We start from the raw sequence: 26581 nt of genomic DNA, 5'->3' as shown, positions 1-26581 counted from the left end.
AACAAAGAAAAATGAGATGAGAAAGAGAGAAAAAGACAGTAAAGAGAAAAAGAAAGAGAAGCCAAAATTGTATGGAGAAAAAAAAAGGCATGCAAAATTTAAAATTTTTTATGGAATTAACGAATAAGTAAATTATATAAAAATTATATTATAAAGTTTTATAAAATTTTCTTTAAAATAATTCATTGAAATTTTTATATTTTTGAACACTAACAAATTTTTTTAAGTGAAATTTATCGTAATTGAATATTACTAGATTAGTAGATTGATTTTGATATACTTGTAAATTTTTTTTACTATCTAAATTAAATATCGCTAAATTATTATGTACTCTTGAAAAAAAAATCTCAATTATATTAATTGAATACTAAAATTTTTTATATTAAAAAATGTCTAAATTAAATATCATAAAATTATCTTTTAAAATCTTTCAAAGTTTTAATTACTTATATTAACAATATTATTTATGTATATTTTTTAATAACAAAAATATATAATTATCACATAAGAAAATAGTCTATCCATTCTCATGTATAATATTCATTTACATGTAATATATATATATATGTATATTATTTTAAAGAATAATAACATATAATTTTTACGAAAGTTTATTAAAATTAGGCGTAATTAAAAGGTTACTTTTACAAAATATATTATTCATGTATAAATGTTATTGTTAGCGTATTCTTTTACAGAATAAAAATATTCCATTGATTCTCGGTTATTAGATAATGATTACAAATATATATACACCAATTTGGTGACCGCCCACTCACATATATAAAAATATTAAGAATTAAATATATTTTTAATATTTTTAAAAATAACTTTTTTGTTACATATGTAAAATGATTGAGTTTGTGAAAAATTATTTTTTTTTATATTTATTTTTCGGAAGTTTTAAATTATTTTTATTTTTATTTCACTAAAATCTTAAATTACTATATTTTTTCTCTAACTATTATATTAAAGATTAAAGATAAATAAAATTTATTTTAAAAAATTATAAAATATTTAGGAACAAGTCAAAAATCAAAAGTATTGTTCTTCGGGTTTCTTTTTAGGTGATAGTTATCTTTTTAGCATGGTAACGTCAATTCTAAGTTGGTTGTTCAAACCGACAAAAACGTACAACTAAGTCTTATTCAGCAATTTCACCGCCTTTGAAAAGCGCGTTAACAACTTTATTTGATTGCATCTTAACCGTTGAATTTGCCATCCAATGCGTGATATCAGCCGTCAATCCTGACCCTCCCTTCTATATAAACACCCTTGGCCTGGCTATTATTTTCATTCCTTCCCTCTTTCTTGAGTAGGTTAATATGGCATCGTGTATGATTTGGGTTTCTTATAGTTTTTGGTTGTTCTTGGTTATTCATCTTTTCGGTAATGTTTGGTTGATTTCTTGATCTAGAAGTATGATGTTCATGTTCTTACGATCTGGTTCCGTAATCGACTTGTGTTAGGTTTTGCTTTGCCGGTTGTTACGCATCTTGCTGGTTAAATTTTAATCGGGTTTGCTTAGGGTTTTGGCGATTGACATGAAGATTTCGAGATATTCGCAGTCTAATCTTCTTTTACGCCAATTATTTGAATCTTCATTTGATCATGGAGTTCTATTTAGGTATTATTGATTGCGTTTATTCATTTGCAGCACGCTGAGTCTGCTGTTGATTGAAGATTAAATTGTAAAAGATATTATGCGATTCTTGACACGACGAATTAGAACGGCTACCAGCTCTGGATAAAGCGGTTTCTTCTACGAGTTTACTCTATTATTTTATTTATCTGGACATGATCACCAAACCTAGGGATTGAATTTTGTTTTTCTGCAGCGAGTGTTAGGGATTGTTTCGTGTGACGTCCTCATTGCATCGATCATCGTGCATGATTTGGCGATGACTCTCCTGGCTTTTGTATTATTGCAGTTTTTCTTTTCGTGTCTATACTTCGTCATCGTGCATGATTTCGTGTCTTTGATTTGGCGATTATTTCCCCTTGGGCCATACAGGGAATATGAGCAATGGAAGCAGTGGCGTTGGACTATTGACGAGCTTCCTGTGAAGCCTTGGGTTTTCCTCGATTGGTTCTGGTTTTGTGGTTTTCTTACGTGTTGGTTCTGTTGGACTTTGATTGGTGGTTTTGATGGTGTAAGATAACTTGGCACTGTTGCAATTCTATTTGGTTTGTAACAGAAACGATAAGAGACCGTTAGAGGCACTTTAGTTTACGCATTTGGGAAGCTTGGTTGGACCTTTGACTATATGATTTAATGGTTTGCGTCTTGGTTTGGAGAATTCTTTCACTCCCCTTTTACAAATATTTAATATAATATTTAAAAGTTCTCTTCTAATTGAATATCCCCTTCTACGCAGTGGCACGATACCTACTTTTGGAATAGAGAATGTCCGTTGATTTTACCAAATGATGATTAGCAGCAGGAGCTTAGTTAACACTGTTTTGTCTTGTTTTTGTTTCCTGCGTTAATTGCAACACACATGAATCGAGTTTTGAACTTCTCTTCCTGCAGTTTAGTGTTTGGAACGATGTTGTGTTGGTTCCCGGAAAACGTCAAAGTTCTTGCACAATTTAGGTGGTGGTGGCCTTGGAATTCTTTATATATATTTATATATATAAATATATATATTTTTTTCATTTTTAGACTCCTTATTACGACAATTTTAAGTGTTAACTTCTCACGATTGAACTTGTACAGGTTAATCAATGAATATGTGCTGAGTTGTAGAGGTCTTGTGTGTTTTAGATATTTCTGTCTTCTGGAATAGTTCGATATGCTTGTGTTTCTGTATCAGGACTAAAGCCACCGAAGTTGAGACCCTAAATTTTTCATTCTTTTTACTGATTACTTGCTTCTTGGTTTGGATCTTTTATGTTCTTGCTAATTGAACATCTTTTGTTAATCCCAGATATAGAGGTTTTATGGTCTAATGACAAAAAGATCTTTCATCCAAAGGCATGTAGAAGGTTGTATAGAACAGGAATGAACTTCTGCATCATTTGCCATGTACTTCTTAGAGTGTTTTATTGGCTTATTTTTTAAAAGATCAAATTAATATTATCTGGAAATCTCAGTATTTAAGAGAGATGGATGGAGTTCACATGTTTCGGGAGAATACATGTTTCTTCGTATACAGAACAGCTTGGTTACGGTATTTATCTCTCTGTTCTGATTCCGTGGTTTGGAAAATTATACAAGTTTTAACGTACAAATTCCTCTTCTTATTGGACATTGTCTTCATTAAAGCAGCACATTCGGAATGGGAAAATCCTAAACCCTAAACCTTATTCATGATTTGGTGATCTCTTCCTTGGATTTTGAAGTCTTAAATTTGTCTTTTGATTCTACCTTTCCTTTCGTCTGGTATGATTCTAAACCTTTTCCATAATTTTCTGCTTTTTGGTCTCACAGGGAAGTCAAGTAGTCGAACTGTGGTTGGCTATGGAAGGGAGTGTCTATCTTATCAAATGATATAGTGGGATCTCCAATATCATGATTTTCTTCTTTTTGGGTCTCACTGGGAAGTCAAGTAGTCGAAGTGTGGTTGGCAATGGAAGGGAGTGTCTATCTTATCAAATGATATAGTGGGATCTTCAATTTTAGGTTTTGAATTTGGTTCTGCATATTGATTGGATTATGAACCTCCTTTATTGCTTTGTAGGGTTTTTTGGTTTCTTGATATGTTCTACATGGCCCATCTAATCTCATCCATGTTTTGGTGATCTCTTCCTTGTATTTTGAAGTCTTAAATTTGTCTTTTGACTCTACCTTTCCTTTGTTCGTATGATTCTAAACCTTTTCCATGATTTCTGCTTTTTGGGTCTCACAGGGAAGTTAAGTAGTCGAAGTGTGGTTGGCAATGGAAGGGAGTGTCTATCTTATCAAATAATATAGTGGGATCTTCAATATTAGTTTTTGAATTTGGTTAAGCATATGGATTGGATTATGAACCTCTTTTCTTGCTTGGTAGGGTTTTTTGGTTTCTTGATATGTTCTACATGGTCCATCTAATCTCATCCATGTTTTGGTGATCTCTTCCTTGGATTTTGAAGTCTTAAATTTGTCTTTTTACTCTACCTTTCCTTTGGATTCATATGATTTTAAACCTTTTCCATGATTTTTTCTTTGGGTCTCACAGGGAAGTCAAGTAGTTGAAGTGTGGTTGGCTACGGAAGGCAATGTCTATCTTATTAAATGATATAGTGGGATCTTCAATATTAGTTTTTGAATTTGGTTAAGCATATGTATTGGATTATGAACCTCTTTTCTTGCTTTGTAGGGTTTTGTGGTTTTTTGTTTTGTTGTACATGGCCCATCCAACCTCATCCATGATTTGGTGATCTCTTCCTTGGATTTTGAAGTCTTATATTTGTCTTTTGACTCTACCTTTCCTTTGTTCGTATGATTCTAAACCTTTTCCATGATTTCTGCTTTTTGGGTCTCACAGGGAAGTCAAGTAGTCGAAGTGTGGTTGGCAATGGAAGGGAGTGTCTATCTTATCAAATGATATAGTGGGATCTTCAATTTTAGGTTTTGAATTTGGTTGTGCATATGGATTGGATTATGAACCTCTTTTATTGCTTTGTAGGGTTTTTTGGTTTCTTGATATGTTCTACATGGCCCATCTAATCTCATCCATGTTTTGGTGATCTCTTCCTTGGATTTTGAAGTCTTAAATTTGTCTTTTGACTCTACCTTTCCTTTGGATTCATATGATTTTAAACCTTTTCCATGATTTTTGCTTTGGGTCTTACAGGGAAGTCAAGTAGTTGAAGTGTGGTTGGCTACGGAAGGCAATGTATCTTATCAAATGATATAGTGGGATCTTCAAAATTTGTTTTTGAATTTAGTTGTGCATATTGATCGGATTATGGACCTCTTTTCTTGCTTTGTAGGGTTTTTTGGTTTCTTGATATGTTCTACATGGCCCATCCAGCCTCATCCACGTTTTGGTGATCTCTTCCTTGGATTTTGAAGTCTTAAATTTTTCTTTTTACTCTACCTTTCCTTTGGATTCATATGATTTTAAATCTTTTCCATGATTTTTGCTTTGGGTCTCACAGGGAAGTCAAGTAGTTGAAGTGTGGTTGGCTACGGAAGGCAATGTCTATCTTATTAAATGATATAGTGGGATCTTCAATATTAGTTTTTGAATTTGGTTAAGCATATGTATTGGATTATGAACCTCTTTTCTTGCTTTGTAGGGTTTTGTGGTTTTTTGTTTTGTTGTACATGGCCCATCCAACCTCATCCATGATTTGGTGATCTCTTCCTTGGATTTTGAAGTCTTATATTTGTCTTTTGACTCTACCTTTCCTTTGTTCGTATGATTCTAAACTTTTTCCATGATTTCTGCTTTTTGGGTCTCACAGGGAAGTCAAGTAGTCGAAGTGTGGTTGGCAATGGAAGGGAGTGTCTATCTTATCAAATGATATAGTAGTCGAAGTGTGGTTGGCAATGGAAGGGAGTGTCTATCTTATCAAATGATATAGTGGGATCTTCAATATTAGGTTTTGAATTTGGTTGTGCATATTGATTGGATTATGAACCTCTTTTATTGCTTTGTAGGGTTTTTTGGTTTCTTGATATGTTCTACATGGCCCATCTAATCTCATCCATGTTTTGGTGAATTCGTCCTTGGATTTTGAAGTCTTAAATTTGTCTTTTGTCTCTACCTTTCCTTTGGATTCATATGATTTTACTACCTTTCCTTTGGATTCATATGATTTTAAACCTTTTCCATGATTTTTGCTTTGGGTCTCACAGGGAAGTCAGGTAGTTGAAGTGTGGTTGGCTACGGAAGGCAATGTATCTTATCAAATGATATAGTGGGATCTTCAAAATTTGTTTTTGAATTTAGTTGTGCATATTGATCGGATTATGGACCTCTTTTCTTGCATTGTAGGGTTTTGTGGCTTTTTGTTATGTTCCGCATGGCCCATCCAGCCTCATCCATGACTGGGTGATCTATTTCTTGGATTTTGAAGTCTTAAAATTTACTTTTGATTCTACCTTTCCTTTGGTTTGGTATGATTCTAAACCTTTTCCATGGTTTCTACTTTGGGTCGGTCTCGCAGGGAAGTCAAGTAGTCGAAGTGTGGTTGGCTATTGAAGGCAGTGTCTATCTTATTAAATGATATAGTGGGATCTTCAATATTAGTTTTTGAATTTGGTTAAGCAAATGGATTGGATTATGAACCTCTTTTCTTGCTTTGTAGGGTTTTGTGATTTTTTGTTATGTTGTACATGGCCCATCCAACCTCATCCATGATTTGGTGATCTCTTCCTTGGATTTTGAAGTCTTATATTTGTCTTTTGACTCTACCTTTCCTTTGTTCGTATGATTCTAAACCTTGTCCATGATTATTGGCTTTTTGGGTCTCACAGGGAAGTCAAGTAGTTGAAGTGTGGTTGGCTATGGAAGGCAATGTCTATCTTATCAAATGATATAGTGGGATCTTCAATATTAGTTTTTGAAGTTGTTTAAGCATATGGATTGGATTATGAACCTCTTTTCTTGCTTTGTAGGGTTTTGTGGTTTTTGTTATGTTCTATAGGCCCATCCAACCTCATCCATCATTCGGTGAATTCTTCCTTGGATTTTGAAGTCTTAAATTTGTCTTTTGACTCTACCTTTCCATTGTTCCTATGATTCTAAGCTTTTTCCTTGATTTTTTATTTTTATGGTCTCACAGGGGCTTCAAGTAGTCGAAGTGTGGTTGGCTATGGAAGGCCGTGTATCTTATCAAATGATATAGTGGGATCTTTAAAATTAGTTGTTGTATTTGGTTGTGCATATGGATTAGATTATGAACCTCTTTTCTTGCATTATAGGGTTTTGTGGTTTTTTGTTATGTTCTGCATGGCCCACTCAAGCTTATCCATGAATGGGTGATCTCTTCCTTGGATTTTGAAGAATTAATTTTTTCTTTTGATTCTACCTTTGGTTTGGTATGATACTAAACCTTTTCCATGGTTTCTACTTTGGTTCTCACTGTGGTTTTTTGTTATGTTCTGCATGGCCCATCCAGCCTCATTCATCACTTGGCGATCTATTCCTTGGATTTTGAAGCCTTAAATTTTTCTTTTGATTCTACCTTTGGTTTGGTACGATTCTAAACCTTTTCCATGGTCTCTAATTTGGGTCTAAGGGGTGTCAAGTAGATGAACTGTGGTTGGCTATGGAAGGCAGTGTCTTTCTTATCAAATGATAAGGTTGGATCTTCAATGTTAGTTTTTGAATTTGGTTGTGCATATTGATTGGGTTATGAACCTCGTTTTTATTTTTTTGCATTGTTGGGTATTGTGGTTTTTTGTTATGTTCTGCAGGGTCCATCCAACCTCATCCATGATTTGGTGATCTCTTCCTTGCATTTTGTTGTCTTAAAGTTGTCTTTTGATTCTACTTTTTGTATGGTTTGGTATGATTCTAAACCTTTCCCATGGTTTGTACTTTGGGTCTTACAGGGAAGCCAAGTAGTCGAAGTGTTGTTGGCTATGGAAGGCAGTGTCTATCTTATCAAATGGTATAGTGGGGTCTTAAGTATTTAGTTTTTGAATTTGGTGTTGCTTATCAATTGGGTTATAAACCTCTTTTCTTGGATTGTAGGGTCTTTTTACTTATTTATTTATGTTCTGCATGGCCCATCCAACCTCATCCATGATTTGGTGATTTTTTCGTTGGATTTTGAGTCTTAAATTTGTCTTTTGATTCTACATTTCCTTTGGTTTGGTATGATTCTAAACCTTTTCGATTATTTCTGCTTTGGGTCTCGCAGGGAAGTCAAGTAGTCGAAGTGTGGTTGGCTAAGGAAGGCAGTGTCTATCTTATCAAATGATATAGCAGGATCTTTAGTTTTTGAATTTGGTTGTGCTTTTGGATTGGATTATGGACCTCTTTTTTTTTTTTTTTTTTTTTTTGCATTTATAGGCTGTTGTTTTTTTTGTGTTCTGCATGGCTCATCCAGCCTCATCCATGAATTGGTGATCTCTTCCTTGAATTTGGTTGTGCTTTTGGATTGGATTATGGACCTCTTTTTTTTTTTTTTTTTTTTTTGCATTTATAGGCTGTTGTTTTTTTTATGTTCTGCATGGCTCATCCAGCCTCATCCATGAATTGGTGATCTCTTCCTTGGATTTTGAGTCTTAAATTTGTCTTTTGATTCTACCTTTCCTTTGGTTTGGTTTGATTCTAAACCTTTTCCATGATTTCTCTTTGGGTCTCACAGGGAAGTCAAGTAATTGAAGTGTGGTTGGCTATGAAAGGCAGTGTCTATCTTATCAAATGATATAGTGGAATCTTCTGTATTAGTTTTAAATTTGGTTGTGTATATGGATTGGGTTATGAAACTCTTTTCTTGCATTGTAGGATATTGTGGTTTTTTGTTATGTTCTGCATGGCCTATCAAACCTTATCCAGGATTTGGTGATCTCGCTTGGATTTTGAAGTCTTAAATTTTTCTTTTCATTCTACCTTTTCTTTGGTCCGGTATGATTCTAAACTTTTTTCATGATTACTGCTTTGGGTCTCACTGGATAGTCAAAGTAGTTGAAGTTTGGTTGGCTATGGAAGGCAGTGTCTATCTTATCAAATGATTTAGTGATTTCAACTATTGATTGTGAATTCTTGGATCTGTCTTTTGTTTCTTATTTTTATTAGATTCAGGATTTATTTTTTTTATTTCTCCCTTTTTTAATATTGGGTTTGACATGGAAGTCTAGTGAATGCGTGGGGGCTGGCTTTGGATACCGTGGTTCGTTTTGTATTTACTTCTCCATGAATATGTTGTCGAAGCAGTGGCAGGAGAGAATTCATGGGACGACAATGTATACTGTTAGAATAGTGGATCAAGCCTAACTCAACCCTATAAAACCGGTTTGTAAGGTGAGGGTTGCTTTCTACTTATATACTACTTTTCACTTATATACTATTCAATTGCTTAATCTCTAGTCGATGTGGGACTTGAGTTTTTTCTAATACACCCCCTCACGTCCAGCACTATCAAGCTTGGTACGTGGATAAATGGTGGGTGGCCTTTTTTAATGATCTAGGATTGGCGGGACTTGGTTTTTCCCAATACACCCCCTCACACCTATGAGACATGCATCAATGGTGGGTGACCCACTTTTAAAGTGGATCTAAATGGCCTTGATACCATGTTAGAATAGTGGATTAAGCCTAACTCAACCCTACAAAACCGGCTTGTAAAGTGAGGGTTGCTTTCCACTTATATACTATTCAATTGCCTAATCTCTAGTCGATGTGGGACTTGGGTTTTTCCTAATATATACAATCATTTTTTTCTTCATAATTTTCAATTTTGCAGACTATCTTACAACAGTGGTTCTGGATTGGTTGTTTTTTTATGTGTAGGGTTGCCTGGCAGTGTCAATGCGCTCGAGTTCTTCTGTATTTGAAGAATCCATATATTTGGAACTCTAGATTCTAAATGGGACTGGAATTAAATTATGGGACATCTTGGTTAGTGTCTGTATAATATATGCAAAGATATTGTCTCGGTTAGTGTCTTAATATCTCTTGTTAAAGTATGAGACAGCTCGGTTAGTGTACTTATATAAAGCAAAGTGATGCATTTGTTGTGAATGCAGTGGCAGGAGTGTGTTGACTGGGACGACACTATGTAAACCCTTATGTTAGATCATCTGCAATCATTTTCAGAATGTTCAATTCTGCAAAAACCATCTTCTTTCATGGGTTTAGGATAAGGTTGTTTTGTATGTGTAGGGTAACCTGGGAGTGTCGGATGGGCTGGAGTTATTCTGCATCTGAAGAATCCATGTATCAGAAACTCTAGATTCTAAATGGGGCTGGAATTAAAGTATAATACAACTCGGTTAGTGTCTTTATCTGTTTGTTTGGGGTATTATGCCAGTCTGGTTGCATGACTTTATAAAATGGATATCCAGTTCATCAAAGCAATGCCGGAGCTTAAATGTTTTTGAAGAATTAATATGATACCTGTGTTCTCAAATCATATATAATGGGGACAGCTTGGTTAGGTCTTCGTCACTTAATTATGGGTCTTGGTTTGAAGAATTATGCTATTATTTCATTGTTTGATAAGTTGTATCAATCAATGTGTGTCTTCTCCTTATTGGATGTACGTTTCTCAGTTCAGAACATGCATTTGGTATTTGAAGTGTGGAGTGCTAATATTCTACTGTATCCTGAAATGTAGAAGAATGTCTTAGATCTGTGTACTGATCTGAATCTTGTTTTGGAGAAGCTTGTGATTCCATTTTGAAGCTCACTCTAGGCATTTATTGAGAGATGTATTGATTATATATTGTTTATTTCTAATTTAAGAAAGTGTGCATTTTGTTTATTTTTAATCATGTTACGCAACGTGAACTATATATAGAATTTTATGATTTGTTATTCCAAGTTTAAATTGTCATGATTAAAATTTTATTTAATTTCCATAGATAAGAATAATCTATTTGAATCAATTTTTGGGTTAATTTCTCTATGACATTCTAAATGGTATGTTTTACTGGTTTCGCATTGTAATACTTGCGTTTTTTCTTTTGAATAAAATATTTTTGGAATATTACAGTGCAAGTTTTATCTGGATTGAAAGTTATTTATTTATTGAATTTTCCTTTAGAAGGATAATAATGATGGTATGAAAAAGGATCAAAATTTGGAAATAGAAGATGAAGACATAGATCTTGATGTTTCAAAGAAGTCGTGATTAAAATGTTTTTTTATATTATGATTGAAAGTTAAATTTCTATCTTTAGATAGAATAAATCTATTTGAATCATTTTTTTTGGGTTAGTTACTCTATTACATATATTCCATTATATATATTTTGCTGGTTTTACATTTGTAATACTTGTATTGTTTTCTTTTGAATAAAATATTATTGGAATACTACAGTGAAAGTTATATTTGGACTGGGAGTTATTTATTTATTGATTTTCCTTTTAGAAGGACAATGATGGTATGAAGAACGAATAAAATTCGGAATAGAATATGAAGATATAGATCTTGATGGTTCAAAGAAGCGACATGCAATTTTTTAATACAACAATTTTCAGTCCTAATTACTTTTATAAGATATAGAATATGAAGTTATTTATTTAGATGCTGGCCAGTGATGAATAATTATTGACATTATTTTTCTTGAAAAAACACATTAAAAAACTAATTACTTGTTTTGTTATTACGCTTTTATTAAGTGATCAGTGTTAAGGCATACCATCTTTTTACCGTAACCTGAGTACAAAATTATACCTTTATATGGATTAAATCGAATTAGTTCAATTCCATCAATAAAAGTAATTTTAACAAATATATAGATTATTTTGTATACTTAGAGAAGTTATTATAATTAAACATTTTGTTCTCAAATTATCTTATCAAAAAATAGTTCTCTATCTTAACTTAAAATTATTTCTTTATATGGAAAAAATTTATACTTTTCCTATTGCTCCCAAATATTTATGAATGACATTTTCATTTTGAGCTTTCTTCGATCACAATGTTTGCCTTGCGCTTCCTGTCGGACTTCCCTTGACGTGTACAGTATTACAAAATACACAATGCTTGTTTTTAAAGTTTTGCCAGAACTCATTTTCGGCTTAAAAGGTTTATTTTATCTGTTAGGTATCACAAATGCAACCGGGCCAATTTTAAAACAAACCATTTATCGATTCCAAATTCACATATTTTGAGATCCGTGAGTTTTGTAATCAGTTACTCCCATAGTTAAAATTTCTTCCAAACAATTATATATTAGTTTTAGTTATGTTTTTTTAAGTTATTAACCCGTTACATGTTTTGGATTAATCTGTCATTGTTGGAAAAGTTTAAATTTATAATTTTATTTATTTCTTTTAATTTTTTAAAATGTCATTAGTGTTGTAATTAGAGTTACTCCTAATGTTAGAAATTTCCTTCAGACGATAATTTGTTATTGTTGAAATTTTTAAATTTAAATTTTGTTTAATTCTTTTTAAGTTTAAATCTAAAATGTCATTGAAGTGATGTTATATATATATATATTATAATTATAATTTATTATGGAAAATAGATAAATTAAACATTTTTTATTATTATTTCCATTTTCTGATATTTGAAAAACAGAACTAAACAAAACATGTTTTTAAGTTTCAAAAATGGAAAATGAAAATAGAAAATATTTTTTTAAACCAAACGGCCTTAGAGTTGAGCAGAGGAGAACAACTTTGGTAGCATCTATACTTCTGTAAGTTTGTTTCATGAGCAATTAATCCAGGATATCCGGCTGAGGAGAGAGCATAGACTGAGGCCTTGATGGAAGAAGAAATTACGCGATGGAGAACAAAGTGGGGAGAGACGATTAAAGTCACTGAAGATTCTGCCACTGAAGATTTTGCAAACAGACGAAATGTTGAAGGTGATGTGCCTTAATGACAGGTTCAAAAGTGATCGGCGCGGAGGAGTAAGGTGAAGAAATCGATTCAGCCATTGAAGATTGTCAATCTCTTCATACCACATTCACAGTCTAAACTTCTTTTCATATAAACTTTTTCTTTTCAAAAGCTTAAGGATCATCTTATTTCATAATGCTTATTCTACATAGGCTATCCTCTTCCACAGGTTCTGGATTGGTTGTTTTGAAGGTGTAGGGTAACCTGGCAGTGTAAGAGCGCTCATATTTTGTGTATTAGGAACTCTTGATTTTAAGTGGGAATGGTGTTATTGGACTGCTAGGTTAGGGTCATTATCACTCTGTTCTGTTCTATATATTTGGTTTGGGGGTATGCTATATGATGATTCTATATCTTTCCTGATAGGAATAGGCTGTTTGTATGTGTTTCCGAAGAACTTATGTTACTTGGTTCTCAACGGGAAACAGTATATGGGACAACATGGTGATGTTTTTATCACATCTGCTTCTTGTTATGGAGAATTATGCTGATTTTTTATTTTTGCTCCATGATAAATTAATTGAACAAGTATTTCTTCTTGTAATTGGATATATCTTTGTCAGTTAAAAACAAGACTTTTGGAATTGGAAGTGTCAGAGCTTCTATGTGCTTCTGTATCCTGAATTGTTGGCATTAGAGGCAATTAGGCTCTACTATTTCTCTTGATAAATCATAATGCAAATTCTACATAGGTTATTTATCTAATTCCATGGGTTCTGAAGACTTAGGTTAACCTGGCCGTGTCATAGCTCTCATGTTTTCTGTTTTAGAAACTCTAGACTTTAAATGGGGCTGGAGTATGGGACCACTAGCTTGGGGTCTATCTATGATTTCATGTCCAAAGTAAATATATCTCATCATGCTCCACATTATCTCTTCCCAAAATAGTAAGATTTAGATGTGGATAAAGTCATGTAGAAGTTGACAGCAACGAGGGTAGGCATTTTTTTTTTGTTTCTCGCTTTTCCTTAGAATGAATATATATATATATATATAACACCAGTGTAACTTTTATTAAATATTACACCGTTCAATAACTTTATATTAAATGTGAATTTTGTAAATCCAACCATTAGATTGAAAATTCTTTACTCTTAGATCATATATACAAAATTTTATATTAATCTAAAATGATTTGATACTTCATTCTTATAAACATAAAGTTATAAAGTGATATGAACTTTCAATAGTTGAATTTACAAAATTCACATTTAACATAAACTCATAGTTATTGAACAAAGTAATACTTAGTAAAAGTTGCACCGGTATTATTATAATCCTCTTTATATATATATATATATATATATATATATATTTGTATATATACACTGATTATTGAGTCTTGTTTTGGAGAAGGTTGCATTTTTATTTTGTAGGCTGTGGAAGCAATGGTGGTAGAATATTGACAGACTTCCTGTGAAGCCCTAGGTTTTATTACTCTTACAATAATTATTTTATAATGTGTTGATTCTGAACTCTGATATCTTCTAATGAGAGATTATTTTCTTTTGTAGGCTTTGGTAGCCTGGTAGTGTGACAGTTATTGCGTGCTTCTAACTGGAATAACAAATGTATTAGGGCAATGTAGTTTAAATTTAAACCATTTGGGGATTATTCTTTTGTTACATTGTCTGCTCTGCTAGAGTAGTAAAAACATTGTGTTTGGGCTTTTGACTCTTTGATTTGTTGATATCCGACATGGTTTTGGAGAATTCCATTCTCTTCTCTTGTATTCTTGATACGTGTTCGTCTAAATTCTTATGCTACGACATTTTTTTGATTATTTTTTTTGGGTGTCATCTAAGTGTTTAATTAGATCTTAAAAAATTTTATAGTGTTCACTCAACTAAAATAGTTCCTTGGATATATATATAAATATATATATATATATATATATATATATTTTTTTTTTACACTTGTTATTTGAATCTTGTTTTGTAGAAGGTTGCATTTCTATTTTGTAGGTAGGTCAAAGCAATGGCAGCAGATTATTGATAGAAAGTTTTATTATCTCTCCTTAATTATTTTCTTATGTGTTTTGTGGACTCTTATATGTTCCTGTGGTAGATTATTTTCTTTTGTTGGCTTTGGTAGCCTGGTAGTCTCATAGTTATTGTGTTTTTCTAACTGGAAATACAAGTGTAATAGAGGCACTGAAGTTTAAACAATCAGGGGATAATATTTTTGTTACATTGCCTCCTCTACTGGACTAATCAGAACATTTTGGCTTTTGACTCTTTTATTTGTTGATCTCTGACTTGGTTTGGATAATTCCACTACTCTTCTCTTATATTATTGATATTTGTTCATCTAAATTCTTAATTCTATGATGTTTATTGATTATTTTTTTGGGTGTCATACTAAGTGTCCAATTAGATCTTAAAAAATCTTATGTTGTTCACTCCACAATAATCTTGTTTTGGAGAAGGTTGCATTTCTATTTTGTAGGCAGTGAAATCAATGGCAGCAGATTATTGACAGAAGGTTGCATTTCTATTTTGTTACTCTCACTTTAATTATTTTCTTATGTGTTTAGTGTGGATGCTAATATGTTCCTGTGGTAGATTATTTTCTTTTGTAGGCTTCGGTAGCCTGGTAGTCTCACAGTCATCATGTTTCTAACTTTAAAAACAAGTGAATAAGAGGCATTGGAGTTTAAACAATTAGGGGATAACTTTTTTGTTACATTGCCTCATCTATTGGATTAATAAGAACATCATGTTTGGGCTTTTGACTCATTTACTTGTTGATCTCTGACTTGGACTGGAGAATTCCACTACTCTTCTCTTACAATGTTGATATGTGTTCATCTAAATTCTTAATGCCATAACATTTCAATTTTTTTTTCTTTTAATTTGGTTTCATCCCAAGTGTTCAATTAGATCTAAAGAATATTGTTGTTCACTCTACTATCAATGTTTCTCAAAATGTTGTTTGTATTGTAACTTAGTGAATTGCGTTAATGTGGAGTGGTTTTTTTTTTTTTTTTTTTTTGCTGCAAGTAGGCATTAATGCATTAATAATTGTGATGATCTCTTCCACTTCTTCCAACCGATTTAAGTTTTGAACTTCTAACTATTTATTTATATTGATCAATTAATGATTTTTTCTGATTTTGGCATGACTGGTTGTTGTCTATCTTGATTTTTTTTTAAATTCCTATGTGGGTTGCATTTTGTGAGTGTCATGAGGAACTGCTGGATATATCTTATGTCTTTGTGTTGGGGTTATATCTGCAAGAGTAGATGTTATATTAGCTGTTAATTTCTTTAGATGAAAGTAGCATGGAACCATTCAATCTAACGGATTGTTTCAAGGAGTTGACAAATAATGATATTTTTTCTTAGATAAGCATTCGTTAATCTAGATAATCAAGCTTGATTATCTAGTTTAATTTCTTTGAGTTGTTAATCTAGGTAGATTGATTATCTGATTTAACTTTTTTAATGTTTCTGTGCTGTCTACTTTCTTAATTGAGGATTATTTATCTAGGAATTTGTTTTTTGTAGTTCTGAATTTTTTTTTACTATATGATATATTATCATATTGATCTAGGTAACCAATTGAAGAAAAGATCGTATTGGAGAATGTCCTTTGCTTTTACCATTTTATGTGTTAGGAATAACTCAGGACTATTTGATTTGATTTCTATGATGATAACTTAGTCTTGTTATTGTTTCCTGCATTTATTTTAACACGTGGATTGAATTATAAATTGTTCTTGTGCAGTTTCATGTTTTGAACTATGTTGTGTTGGCTTCTGCAAAACATCAAAGCTCTTGCATAATTTAGGTGACTTTCACCTAGAGTTAGAATACTTGGATTCACATTTTCATTTTTAGCCTTCTTATGATTCATCTTTTAAGTGTTATTTTTTGACAGCAGATTAATCAATTAATGTTTCGTGGGTTTGGTATCAGGATCTTTTGCTGATTTTCTATTGGAATTTGATGTTTCTGTTACATGAAATTGTTGCGTTTCCTTTGTGTATCTCTATCAGGACTAAAGTCACCGGAGTTTCGAAATCCTAAAATTTTACCCTTTTGGATTACTCTATATTTAGATAATTTCCCTTCTATTTCATACTGTTTTTTAGCTTATGTTCATGCTAATTGAACTTTTTTGATAATTCCAGTTGTAGAGGTTTTATTGCCAGAAAAGCATATCCATGCTACTGCACATGCCCTTTCTTTTTCTTGAAAGTCTTTAGCTTAAAAATCTTTTTTTTCTATATTTTGTATTGAAATCCAAAGGTATGTAGATGGTTTGAACAAAAGCTGAATAAGCTTGTCCTGCAGTATTTTGCATGTTTTTATAATTGTATTGTAAGATTATTTTAAAATGCCAAATGCGAAATTATTATTTTTGCATTGAGCTGTGTATTTGTGTAATACATATATAAATATTTGTATGTCTCTGTGTTTGTATATGTGCGTTGGACTGAAGATCTCAAGAAACTGGTAGTTCTTGTGACTTTCTCTTCTATTATGTTAATCATTTCAATGTTATTCTTCCGTTGATCATGGAGATTTTGGGGTTGTACTGCTCAAGTTTATCCGTTTGCAACATAAATGATATTTCGGTGTTTATAAATTTTCTATGCATTCTTCATACTGAATATAAGTATGGCAATTGAGTCTAGACAAATTTTTTTTTTTTTTCTCTCCCTGAGATCATTGGTTTTGTTAGTTTCTTAGTTTTATTTTCGTGCATATGGATCCAGTTGTGAACCTCTGTTCTTGCCGTGCCATCCACCCTCATCCATGATTTGCTGATCTGTTCCTAGATTTTGAAGTCTTAAATTTATCTTTCTTTTCTACCTCTTAAATTTTTATTTATCCGTGGGTATCTAAGGGTGGGTATGTGTGGATATTTGAGAAAATGTAAAATTTTAAATAAAAAGGTAAGAAATAACATAAAACTAAAATTAAATGATTTTGTAACATTATTTACACTAAAATAAATAATTATGACACATAATTTAGTGTAAAATTAAATTAAATTAAACTACTTTATATATTATTAAGAGTATTTTTCATATTTGGTATGAACATTCTTCAATTTACCTTTCATGATTTCTGCTTTGGGAGTCATAGGGAACTCAATTACCGGAAGTATAGTTGGTTATGAAAGCAAGGTCTAATCTTATTGAATTATTTGGTGATCGTTACCCTAGATTCTGAATTCTTGGATCTGTCTGTATCTAATTTTCATTGGTCTAGTATGAGGATTTTTTATTTACTTCTCCCTGATTTCATCTTGGGTCATACAGGGAAGTCTAGTGAATGTCTGGGTTGGATGCGGAAATAGTGGTGTTATCGTATTGCTGGTTATCCATATTGATTAAATCTTTCTGCTAATTCTTGGTCTACTTGCATTTTTTATTTGCCTCATTCTAGTTCCAGATGAGTTATCTTCGTGAGAGTTGCTGATAGAAGATTGAATGAATTAATTATGGAATTCTTGAATATGTGGGCTAGATTGTGGCTACTGTTAAATTTAATGTCTTTGACTTTGTACTGTAGCTATTTTTTCTATAGTGGGTTGTGACTAGTTTTGTTTAATCTTCTGTATACATTGGTTTGAAGTGTGAATTGGTGATCTCCACCTGGCTTTTTTTTTTAATTTTGGGATTTGTCTTTTTTGTATCCATTTTACTCATTAGGTTTAATATCCCTTGGCACATTTATATGTTTATTCTTGACTTTATCTTTTATGGATTCTGGACTTGTTAATAAAAACTTAACTGTGTAGGGTAATTCAGGAATATCATATTTCCTGGCTGTTTCTGTAGTCTTGAATTTGTCATTTCAACTATGTGAGGCTTAATAAAAAATTGTAAGACGAAGCTTTACAGGGAAAATGAACAATGAGTATACCATGAGCTATGAAAGCAATGGTAGGAGAGTACTATTAGCCAAATTTTTGCGAAAATCCATAGATTTTTATTGTCCTTACTGTATTTTGTTATGTTCATATTGGAATCGTTATCTTATTCTGTTTGTTTTGGATTGGTTGTTTTGACTGTTTAGGGTCCTGGCGGTGTCAGAGTTCTTGGATGTTTCTGTATCTGGAATTATACGAGTATTGATGGTTTCTGCTTCTATTGAAGTACGTTATGAATTTTGAGATTTTGTATCCAATTTTTCCACTAAGAGCATTTAGTTTTTTGATTTCATTCTCGGTGATTTTCCCTAGTGTCTCGTAGGGAAGATGAACAATAATTTATATAGGGCTGTTGAAGGCAGAAGTTGCCCATTGGCATTGTGACTTCTGATGATTTTACTGTTAGCAGAATTTAATTTGATTACATTATAACCATTGAATAAACCCCCTTTGGCCTAATTATTTCCTATATGTTAAGTACGTTACTATGGCTTAGCTTATGGTTTTGATTTGCGCTCATGTCTGGTTCCATAATCGAGTTGTGTTGTTTGATCATGTTTTGCAGCTTGCCGGGTCTGTTCCTGGTTTTAGATTACGCTATTCTTGATACAATGATTTAGAGCAGCTAACAGCTTTTGGAAAATCAATTTCTTCGATGAGTTTCCTCTATTATTTTATTTCTCTGGATTGAGCACCAAACCTAGGGATTGAATTGTGTTTTTCTACAGCATAGTTTTTACGCTATTCTTGATTTTGGTAAATCAATTTCTTCGATGAGTTTCCTCTATTATTTTATTTCTCTGGATTGAGCACCGAACCTAGGGATTGAATTGTGTTTTTCTACAGCATAGTTTTTGGAATTGTTTTGGTGTCCTTCAGCACACCAAGCCTCCGCATTATTTGGTAATGTCTCCCGAAGTTTTATTGTAATATTTCTTTTTGTTTATATACTTAGTCATCTATTATGTGGGTTTGATTATTGTACTAGATTTGGTATCGCTTCAATTTGCTGACTTTGTAAATGCCTTTGGATCTTTTATGTTTTTGCTAAATGAGCATTATTTTCAATCCCTGTTTGGGAGGTTTTATGTTTTACTGCCACAAAGGTTCTTTGATGCTATTGCATAGGATCTTCCCTTTTCTGAAAATGAATAAGCTTAAAGTTTTCTTCTGTTCCTGTTTTTTGGTTGTCTTTTCATTTTTATACTCTTTATAATGAGAATTTTAAGTGTTGACTTTTCATTTTAAAATTGTACAGATTAATCAATGAATATTTGGTATCACTTCCATTTGCTGACTTCTTATGTGGATTTGATTTTGTTTTCATTTGATTTTGTTTTCAAATGGAACTGTTGTATTTGCTTTGTGTTCCTGTAATCAAGAGATTCAGTACTAAAGTTACCAAAGTTGAGACCCCCAAATGACCCCCTTTTGCATTACATTGGACCTGAATAATTTCCCTTCAATCTCAGTTTGAGCGGTTTTATTTTGGAAAATGAATAAGCTTAAAATTATCTGTTTTTTGGTTATATTTTGTATCAAAATCCACAGACATGTAGACGGTTGAATCATAACTTGAATAAGTTTCTTTGGCAGGATTTTCCTTGTATTTTTAAGAGTAATGTAGGTTTTTTTTTATTTTTTAATTTTAGAATGATCACATTAATATTATTTTTGCATGGAGTTGTGAGTGTGTGTATACATACATTTGTTCAAGTAATTTTGTTAACCTGATTCCTCCTTTGTTCTTGAACTGTTATTTGAATTTTCAATCAAGCTTGACAAGATTGCTTAAATGAAAGCATGTAAAAAATGTTTGATAATAATGCCTCCTATGATTATTTTTATACTTATGAAAGTCTGTGTTCTACTTGTGCATGAAATTAGTTATATAATCCAACTTATCTTTGATACAATACTTATCTTTTAATTTTTTCCCCCTGTCCTTCCCTTTGATCTACCTAATAATGAACTTGTATGTGAATTAAGTTTTACATAATTTATCATGTGGCATTTTTTTCATAGAACTATTTTCTCTTTGTTAATATGGTTTTTCTTTTGTATTTGTTAAGTGTCTTTTTTCTTAGTTTTATGATGTGCTTTGGACTGAAGATCTCAAGAAACTGAAAGTTCTTGTGAGTTGTGACTCTTCTATTTCATCAATCATTTTAATATTATTCTTCAGTTGATGATGGAGATGTTGGCACTGTTCACTCAATTTCATTTTGTTTTCAGCATGCTCAAGTACATAATATAATTTAGAACAAATGATTTTGGAGTGTATCAATTTGCAATCCATTCTTTGTGCACAAGTATGAAAAATAGGACAGCTATAAAGTCTAAATAAATTTAATTTTTGTTCAATGGATCTCTGTATTGTTAGTTTCCATATTTGATCACGGGGCATTTAGATCGAATTTTGAACCTATATATATTTTTTGCATGTAGTGTTGAGAATAGTTTGGTGTTATGTTCTGCATAAGCATCCAGCCTCATGCATGATTTGGTGATCTATACTACACTGGGTTCTCAATTCTATGATTTGCCTTATGTTTTTTACTTTTCTTTGGTCTAGTAAAAGTGAAATCTGATTTACTTATATTCTTGATTTCTTCCTGGTCTCACAGGCAGTTAATGTGTGGTTGGTTGTGGACATAGAGACTATCTTGTTAAATGACTTGGTGATCTCTACCTATGGCTTTTTAATTCCCCGATTTTATTTCTACATTGCATTGGTCCAGTATTAGCATTTAGCTGTTTACATCAACAAAATTTTCCTTGGGTCTTACAGGGAAGACTAGGGACTGTGTGTTGGTTGGCATCAGAAGCAGTGGCTATCTTGGATGTTTCTGTAACTGGAATTGTATGAGTATTAATTGGTATTGCTATTTATTGTAGTAGATTTGAAATTTTAGATTTTTATATGCTTTTCTTTGTTGTGACGAGCATAGTTTTTTCTTCTTTTTTTTTTTTTTTTTGGTGATTTACCATTAAGTCTTCTAGGTAACATGAACAATGAATTCGTGAAAGGCTATTGTAGCAGTGGGCGGAGAATGTACGATTTTTTCCCTAAAACCTTAAACCTTGACAATTTTTTCTGTTTTGATATACTCATGCAATGGCATCTTCTGTGGTTATGGATTGATGTTTGCTGGTAATATCCGATTTCTTCGTGTTTCAGTATAGTAGTAACTGTACGAGTCTTAAAAGGGGCACTGGTTTCACTATCCCAATTCAATTTGACTTCTCCACCGAAGGAGTATGGGGCAATTTTGTTTGGCTTTTAATTAGTTCTTTTGCATTTTGATTTGGAGAATCACTCTTGTATTGATGCTTGGTAAATCTTTATGTGATCTATTAGTATCTCTGCTCCTAATTAGATACCTTTTTGTAACAGCAAGACTTTTGGGATTGGTTTTGTTTCATTTGTATATTTAGCACAAGAATATGCAGGTATATGGAAATTTCCTTGATTCTCCGCTCCTAACAGGATATCTTCTTCGTCATAGCAGTTTTTGAAATAGGTGTTGTTACACTTCGTATATTTAGCAAAAGAATCTGCAGGTTGATGGAATTTTGATCCAAACATCTATTGGCATCTTCTTGAGGGTTATCCTCACTTGAATTTTGAATTATTATATTATTATATTTTTCATCTTTCATTTCGTTTTGTCTATTTAGGTTTCTTGATTTGTTTGTTTGTGGGTGTTACATGGAAGATGGGTATTGATGTATGTATGCTAGGCTGTGGAAGCACATTGGTTGGGGAGTAGTACTGATTGAATTATGTGTAAAACCTTATGATTCATTGTCCTTGGTATAATCATTATTGTTTCCTTTATGTTCATTCTGAAGTGGCTATCTTTTTGATGTCTTTTAATTGGTTATTTTCATGGCGTAGGATATCCGGGCTTGTGCAAGAGATTCCCTTACTTGGATATCATCTTTGTAACACTAACATCATATTTGGAGTTGGATTTGTTTGTTCCGTTTTTTATTGAGCACCGGAATTTCCTGGTAAATATCAAACGTGAATCTGCATCTTCTGTGATCCCTCTCTGTTTGTGACATCTTTGATTTGTCTTTTTTCCATTTCTAATTGTGAGCATTTTTGTTTTCCTGGTTTTTATTTACTTCTACAAGAGTTTCTCTTGGGTCCTAGAGCAAAGATAAGCAATGAATATGCTGTCTAAGCAGTGTCAGGGGAGGCAATGAGGTTCTGTTCTATGTTGTTCACTCTACTATAAAAGTTCCTTTGGGTATATATATATACACACACACACACATTTTTTTTTTTTTTTTACATCTAGGCTGTTTATTTGAATCTTGTTTTTGGAGGTAGTGAAAGCTGTGGTGGTAGATTATTGACAGACTTTCTATGAAGCCTTTGGTTTTATTACTCTCACTTTAATTATTTTCTGATGTGTTCATTCTAGACTCTAATATCTTCCTATGGCGGATTATTTTCTTTTGTAGGCTTTGGTAGCCTGGTAGTGTGACAGTTATTGTGGGTTTCTAACTGGAAAACAAGTCTATTAGTGTCATTGGAGTCAAACCGTTAGGGGGATAATTCTTTTGTTACATTGCCTTCTCTACAGAGCAATAAGAACATCGTTTTTGGGCCATTGACTCTTTGATTTGTTGATCTCTACGGATATATATCAATTATTATTAATTTTTTGGTGTCATCATAAGTGTTCAATCAGATCTTAAAAAATATTATGTTGTTCACTCTACAACTGAAGTTTCTCAAAATGTTTGCATTGTAACTTCAGTGAGTTGCTGTAGTGTGGAGTATTTTTTTTTGCAGCATGTAGGCATTGATGCAAAATATTTAATTTTGGTGACCTCTTACTCATCTTCAAACCAATTTTAAGTGTTGAACTTCTGACTGCTATTTATTTATATTGATCAATTGATGAATTTTTCTTATTTTGGCATCACGGGTTGTTGTCTATCTTGATTTTCTTGAATTCCTATGGGTTGCTTTTTGTGAGTGTCATGTGTAACTGCTGAATTTATCTTATGTTTTCTATTAGGGTTATAACTTTATGTGATGCTTTAGACAACAAATTTGTTAAGATTAGAGTAGCGAGGATCTATTCAATTTACCAGACTATAACAGCAACGAGTTGAGGAATATGTGATATTATTTTGGTGACCTCTTACTCTTCTAACCCATTTAAGTATTAAAATTCAGACTATTTATTTATATTGATCAATTTATGTATTTGCTGATTTGGGCATCACTAGTTGCGTCTATCTTGATTTTCTGTAATTTCTTTGTGGGTTGCATTTGTGAGTGACATCTGGAACAACTGGATTTATATTATGTCTTTGTATAAGGTTTATAACTTTAGTGAAGGTTTAGACAACAAAGCCGTTAATTTCTTTAGATGAAAGTAGCATGGAACCGTTCAATCTAATGGATTATATCAGCAAGAGTTGACAAATATATTATGTATTTTCTTAGAGCTTGTTTCCTTGTTTCTTTGATGAGCATTTGTTAATCTAGGTAGCTTGATTGTCTAATTTAATTTCTTTGACTTGTTAATCTAGGTAGCTTGATTATTTGATTTAATTTCTTTGATGTGTTTGAGTTGTCTATCTTCTTAATCGAGGATTATCAATCTAGGTAATTTGTGTTTTGTATTTCTGAAAATAATTTTACCATATGATATATAACTATCGATCTAGGTAACCAAATTGAAGGCAGTATTGTATTGGAGAATGTCCTTTTCTTTTGCATTTGATATGTTAGCAAGAACTCAGGACTATTTGATTTGATTTCTATAATAATTACTCTGTCTTGTTATTGTTTTCTGCATTTATTGCACAACACATGGATTGAATTTTGAAATTGATTTTGCAGAGTTTAGTGTTTTGACAACAGATTAATCAATGAATATTTGGTGGGTTTGGTATCCTGATCTTTTGCCGACTTTCTATGGGATTTCATGTTTCTGTCATCTCAAAATGTTGGGTTACTTTTGTGTTTCTGCGTCAGGACTAAAGTCGCCAAAGTTTAGAGATCCTAAAATTTCACCCTTTTGGATTACTCTGTATCTAAATAACTTCCATTCAATCATCATACTATTATTTTTCTTATGTACAATCTAACTGAACTTTTTTGATAATTCCAGATCGAGAGGTTTTATTGCCAGAAAAGCTTATCCATGCTACTGCACATGACCTTTCTTTTCCTGGAAAGTCATAAGCTTAAATAATTTTATCTATTTTATATTTTGTATTGAAATCCGAAGGCATGTAGAATGTTTGAATAAAAGCTAAATAAGCTTGTCTTGTAGTATTTTGGATGTTTTATAATAGTATTGTACAAATTATTTTTTAAGTCATTATTAATATTTTTGCATTGAGTCGTGTATTTGTGTAATACATTACATATATAAATATTTGTGTCTCTATGTGTGTGTGTATATGTGATTTGGACCGAAGATCTCAAGACACTGAAAGTTCTTGTGACTTTTGCTTCTTCTTTTACATAAATCATTTTAATATTATTCTTCAGTTGATCATGGAGATTTTGGGGTTGTACAACTCAAGTTCTTTCATTTGCAACATAAATGATATTTCAGTGTTTATCATTTTGCTATCCATTTTTCATACAAAAAAAGTATGGAAAATTGAGTCTAGACAATAATTTTTTTCAGTGGGATCTTTTGTATTGTTAGTTTCTTAATTTTTTCATGCATATGGATCGAGTTGTGAACCTCTTCTCTTGCAGTGCTATTCAGCCTCATCCATGATTTGCTGATTTGTTCCTAGATTTTGAGTATTTCTCAATTTACGTTTTCATGATTTCTGCTTGGGACTCTCAGGGAAAGTGTGGTTGGTTGTGGAAACAGGGGCTAATCTTATTCAATTTTTTGGTGATCTTTACCCTGGATTCTGAAATCTTGGGTTTGTCTGTTTCTGATTTTCATTGGTCTAGTATGAGGATTTTTTATTTACTTCTCTCTGATTTCATGTAGGGTCATACAGGGAAGTTTAGTGAATATGTGGGTTGGATGTGGAAATAGTGGTGTTATCTTATTGCTGGTTATCCATATCGATCAAATCTTTCTGCTAGTTATCAGTCTAGTTGTGTTTATTCATTTTTCTCATGCTAGATTCCAAATGAGTTATGTGTTTTATCTTCGTCGACAGAAGATTGAATCAATAAATTATGTCATTAAGGAATATGTTGGTTAGATTGTGGCTACCGATAACTTTAATGTCTTTCACTTAGTACTGTTTCATTTTCTGGAATTGATCACAGGAAATATGGATTGAATTTGAACCTGTTTCTTCTGCAGTGGGTTGTGACTAGTTTTTTTTTATAATGCACACGTTTGAATTGGTGATCTCTACTTGGCTGTTTTTGAAATTTTGGATTTGTCTATTTTATATCCATTTTACTCTTTAGGTTTAGTTTTCCTTGGTACATTTATGTTTATTCTCGACTTTATCTTTTATGAGTCCTGGACTTGATAATAAAAACTTAACTGTGTAGGGTAAGTCAGAATTATCATATTTCGGCTGCTTCTTGGTAAGGAATAGTATCAGTCTTGAAGGCAATGGTTTCATCCATCTCAACTTTATCATTTACATCTCAACTTCACCATTTCGACCATGTGAGGCTTAATCAGTATTGTAAAATTAAGCCTTACAGGGAAAACGAACAATGAGTATACCGTGAGGGGTGGAAAAAATGGTAGGAGAGTACTATTAACAAACTTTCTGTGTATGTCCATAGGTTTTTATTACCTTCATTGTTATTTGTTATGTTCATTCTGGACTGGTTATCTTATTATTTGTTATGTTCATTCTGGACCGGTTATCTTATTATGTTGGATTAGGATTGGTTATTAAGATAATGTAGGTCCTGCCAGTGTCAGAGTTATTGGATTTTTTGTATCAGGAGTTGCAGGAGTATTACCGGGTTCTGCTCTATTGAATTATATTCTTATTTTTGAGTTTTTGTATCCCTTCTTCTTTATCCATTAAGAGCATTTAGTTTTTTCATTTCATTTTTGGGGATTTTCTCTGGCATCTTGTAGGGAAGATGAACAATAAATTTATGTAGGGCCATGGAAAGCAAAAGTTACCGATTGGTATGTCAATCAGGAATTATTTTGTCTCCTTAATTATTTTGATTTGATTTCCTAAGAATGAGTTAGGCAAATCATAGAATGATTTGTTCTCTTTAATTGTATATATTAGGATATTTTGTAA

The 26581-nt window shown here is 32.2% G+C and overlaps 2 protein-coding genes and 1 long non-coding RNA gene across 39 annotated transcripts in view; 2 read left to right on the top strand and 1 right to left on the bottom strand.

The window, feature by feature from the left end:
* Window positions 1-3432: 3432 nt before the first annotated feature.
* On the bottom strand, window positions 3433-5855 carry LOC145952207 (uncharacterized). Its single transcript, XR_014429883.1, has 2 exons — window positions 5728-5855; window positions 3433-5697 (listed from the first exon to the last, which is right to left on the bottom strand). It is a non-coding gene; the product is annotated as an uncharacterized LOC145952207 (long non-coding RNA).
* A 1139-nt stretch (window positions 5856-6994) lies between these two features.
* Window positions 6995-10375, top strand: LOC109815192 (uncharacterized). 8 transcript variants are annotated; one of them, XR_014429882.1, is made up of 6 exons: window positions 6995-7129; window positions 7490-7548; window positions 8744-8848; window positions 9396-9503; window positions 9632-9663; window positions 9768-10375. XR_014429882.1 is itself a non-coding variant. In XM_083064469.1 (5 exons), exons 1-4 carry the CDS (start codon window positions 6995-6997, stop codon window positions 9469-9471), a joined length of 375 nt encoding a protein of 124 aa, XP_082920595.1. In that variant the 3' UTR covers window positions 9472-9503; window positions 9768-10375. The 8 variants fall into 8 exon arrangements, 3 of the variants coding, with proteins under 3 accessions (XP_082920595.1, XP_082920594.1, XP_082920593.1); XR_014429881.1 differs by having other exon boundaries at window positions 9632-9675; XR_014429879.1 differs by having other exon boundaries at window positions 9396-9541.
* The window catches only part of LOC114916971 (uncharacterized), a 39533-nt gene continuing 22719 nt past the window's right edge, over window positions 9768-26581 (top strand). For 22 of the 30 annotated variants that reach the window (XM_083064463.1, XM_083064449.1, XM_083064462.1 and 19 more), the window contains exons 1-4: window positions 9768-9876; window positions 12286-18359; window positions 18493-22363; window positions 22490-26460. In XM_083064463.1, coding sequence (XP_082920589.1) covers window positions 26437-26460 — 24 coding nt within the window. In that variant the 5' untranslated portion in view covers window positions 9768-9876; window positions 12286-18359; window positions 18493-22363; window positions 22490-26436. The remainder of the gene's footprint in view (window positions 9877-12285; window positions 18360-18492; window positions 22364-22489; window positions 26461-26581) is intronic. The other 8 variants (XM_083064459.1, XM_083064456.1, XM_083064457.1 and 5 more) reach the window with 8 other exon arrangements.

The sequence above is a fragment of the Cajanus cajan genome, chromosome 9, assembly GCF_000230855.2.
Source record: "Cajanus cajan strain Asha chromosome 9, NIPB_CcT2T_4, whole genome shotgun sequence".
NCBI lineage: Eukaryota > Viridiplantae > Streptophyta > Magnoliopsida > Fabales > Fabaceae > Cajanus > Cajanus cajan.
This window is presented reverse-complemented; position numbering and strand designations above follow the sequence as displayed.

What these genes read in the sequence shown, in the direction of transcription:
- LOC109815192 (XM_083064469.1), top strand. Translation starts at nt 6,995, where the DNA reads ATGGTTTCTACTTTGGTTCTCACTGTGGTTTTTTGTTATGTTCTGCAT. An exon ending in AGTGTCTATCTTATCAAATG is followed by an intron (nt 7,549 to 8,743) that starts GTATAGTGGGGT and finishes ATGGAAGTCTAG; the next exon opens with TGAATGCGTGGGGGCTGGCT. An exon ending in AGAATTCATGGGACGACAAT is followed by an intron (nt 8,849 to 9,395) that starts GTATACTGTTAG and finishes TTTTATGTGTAG; the next exon opens with GGTTGCCTGGCAGTGTCAAT.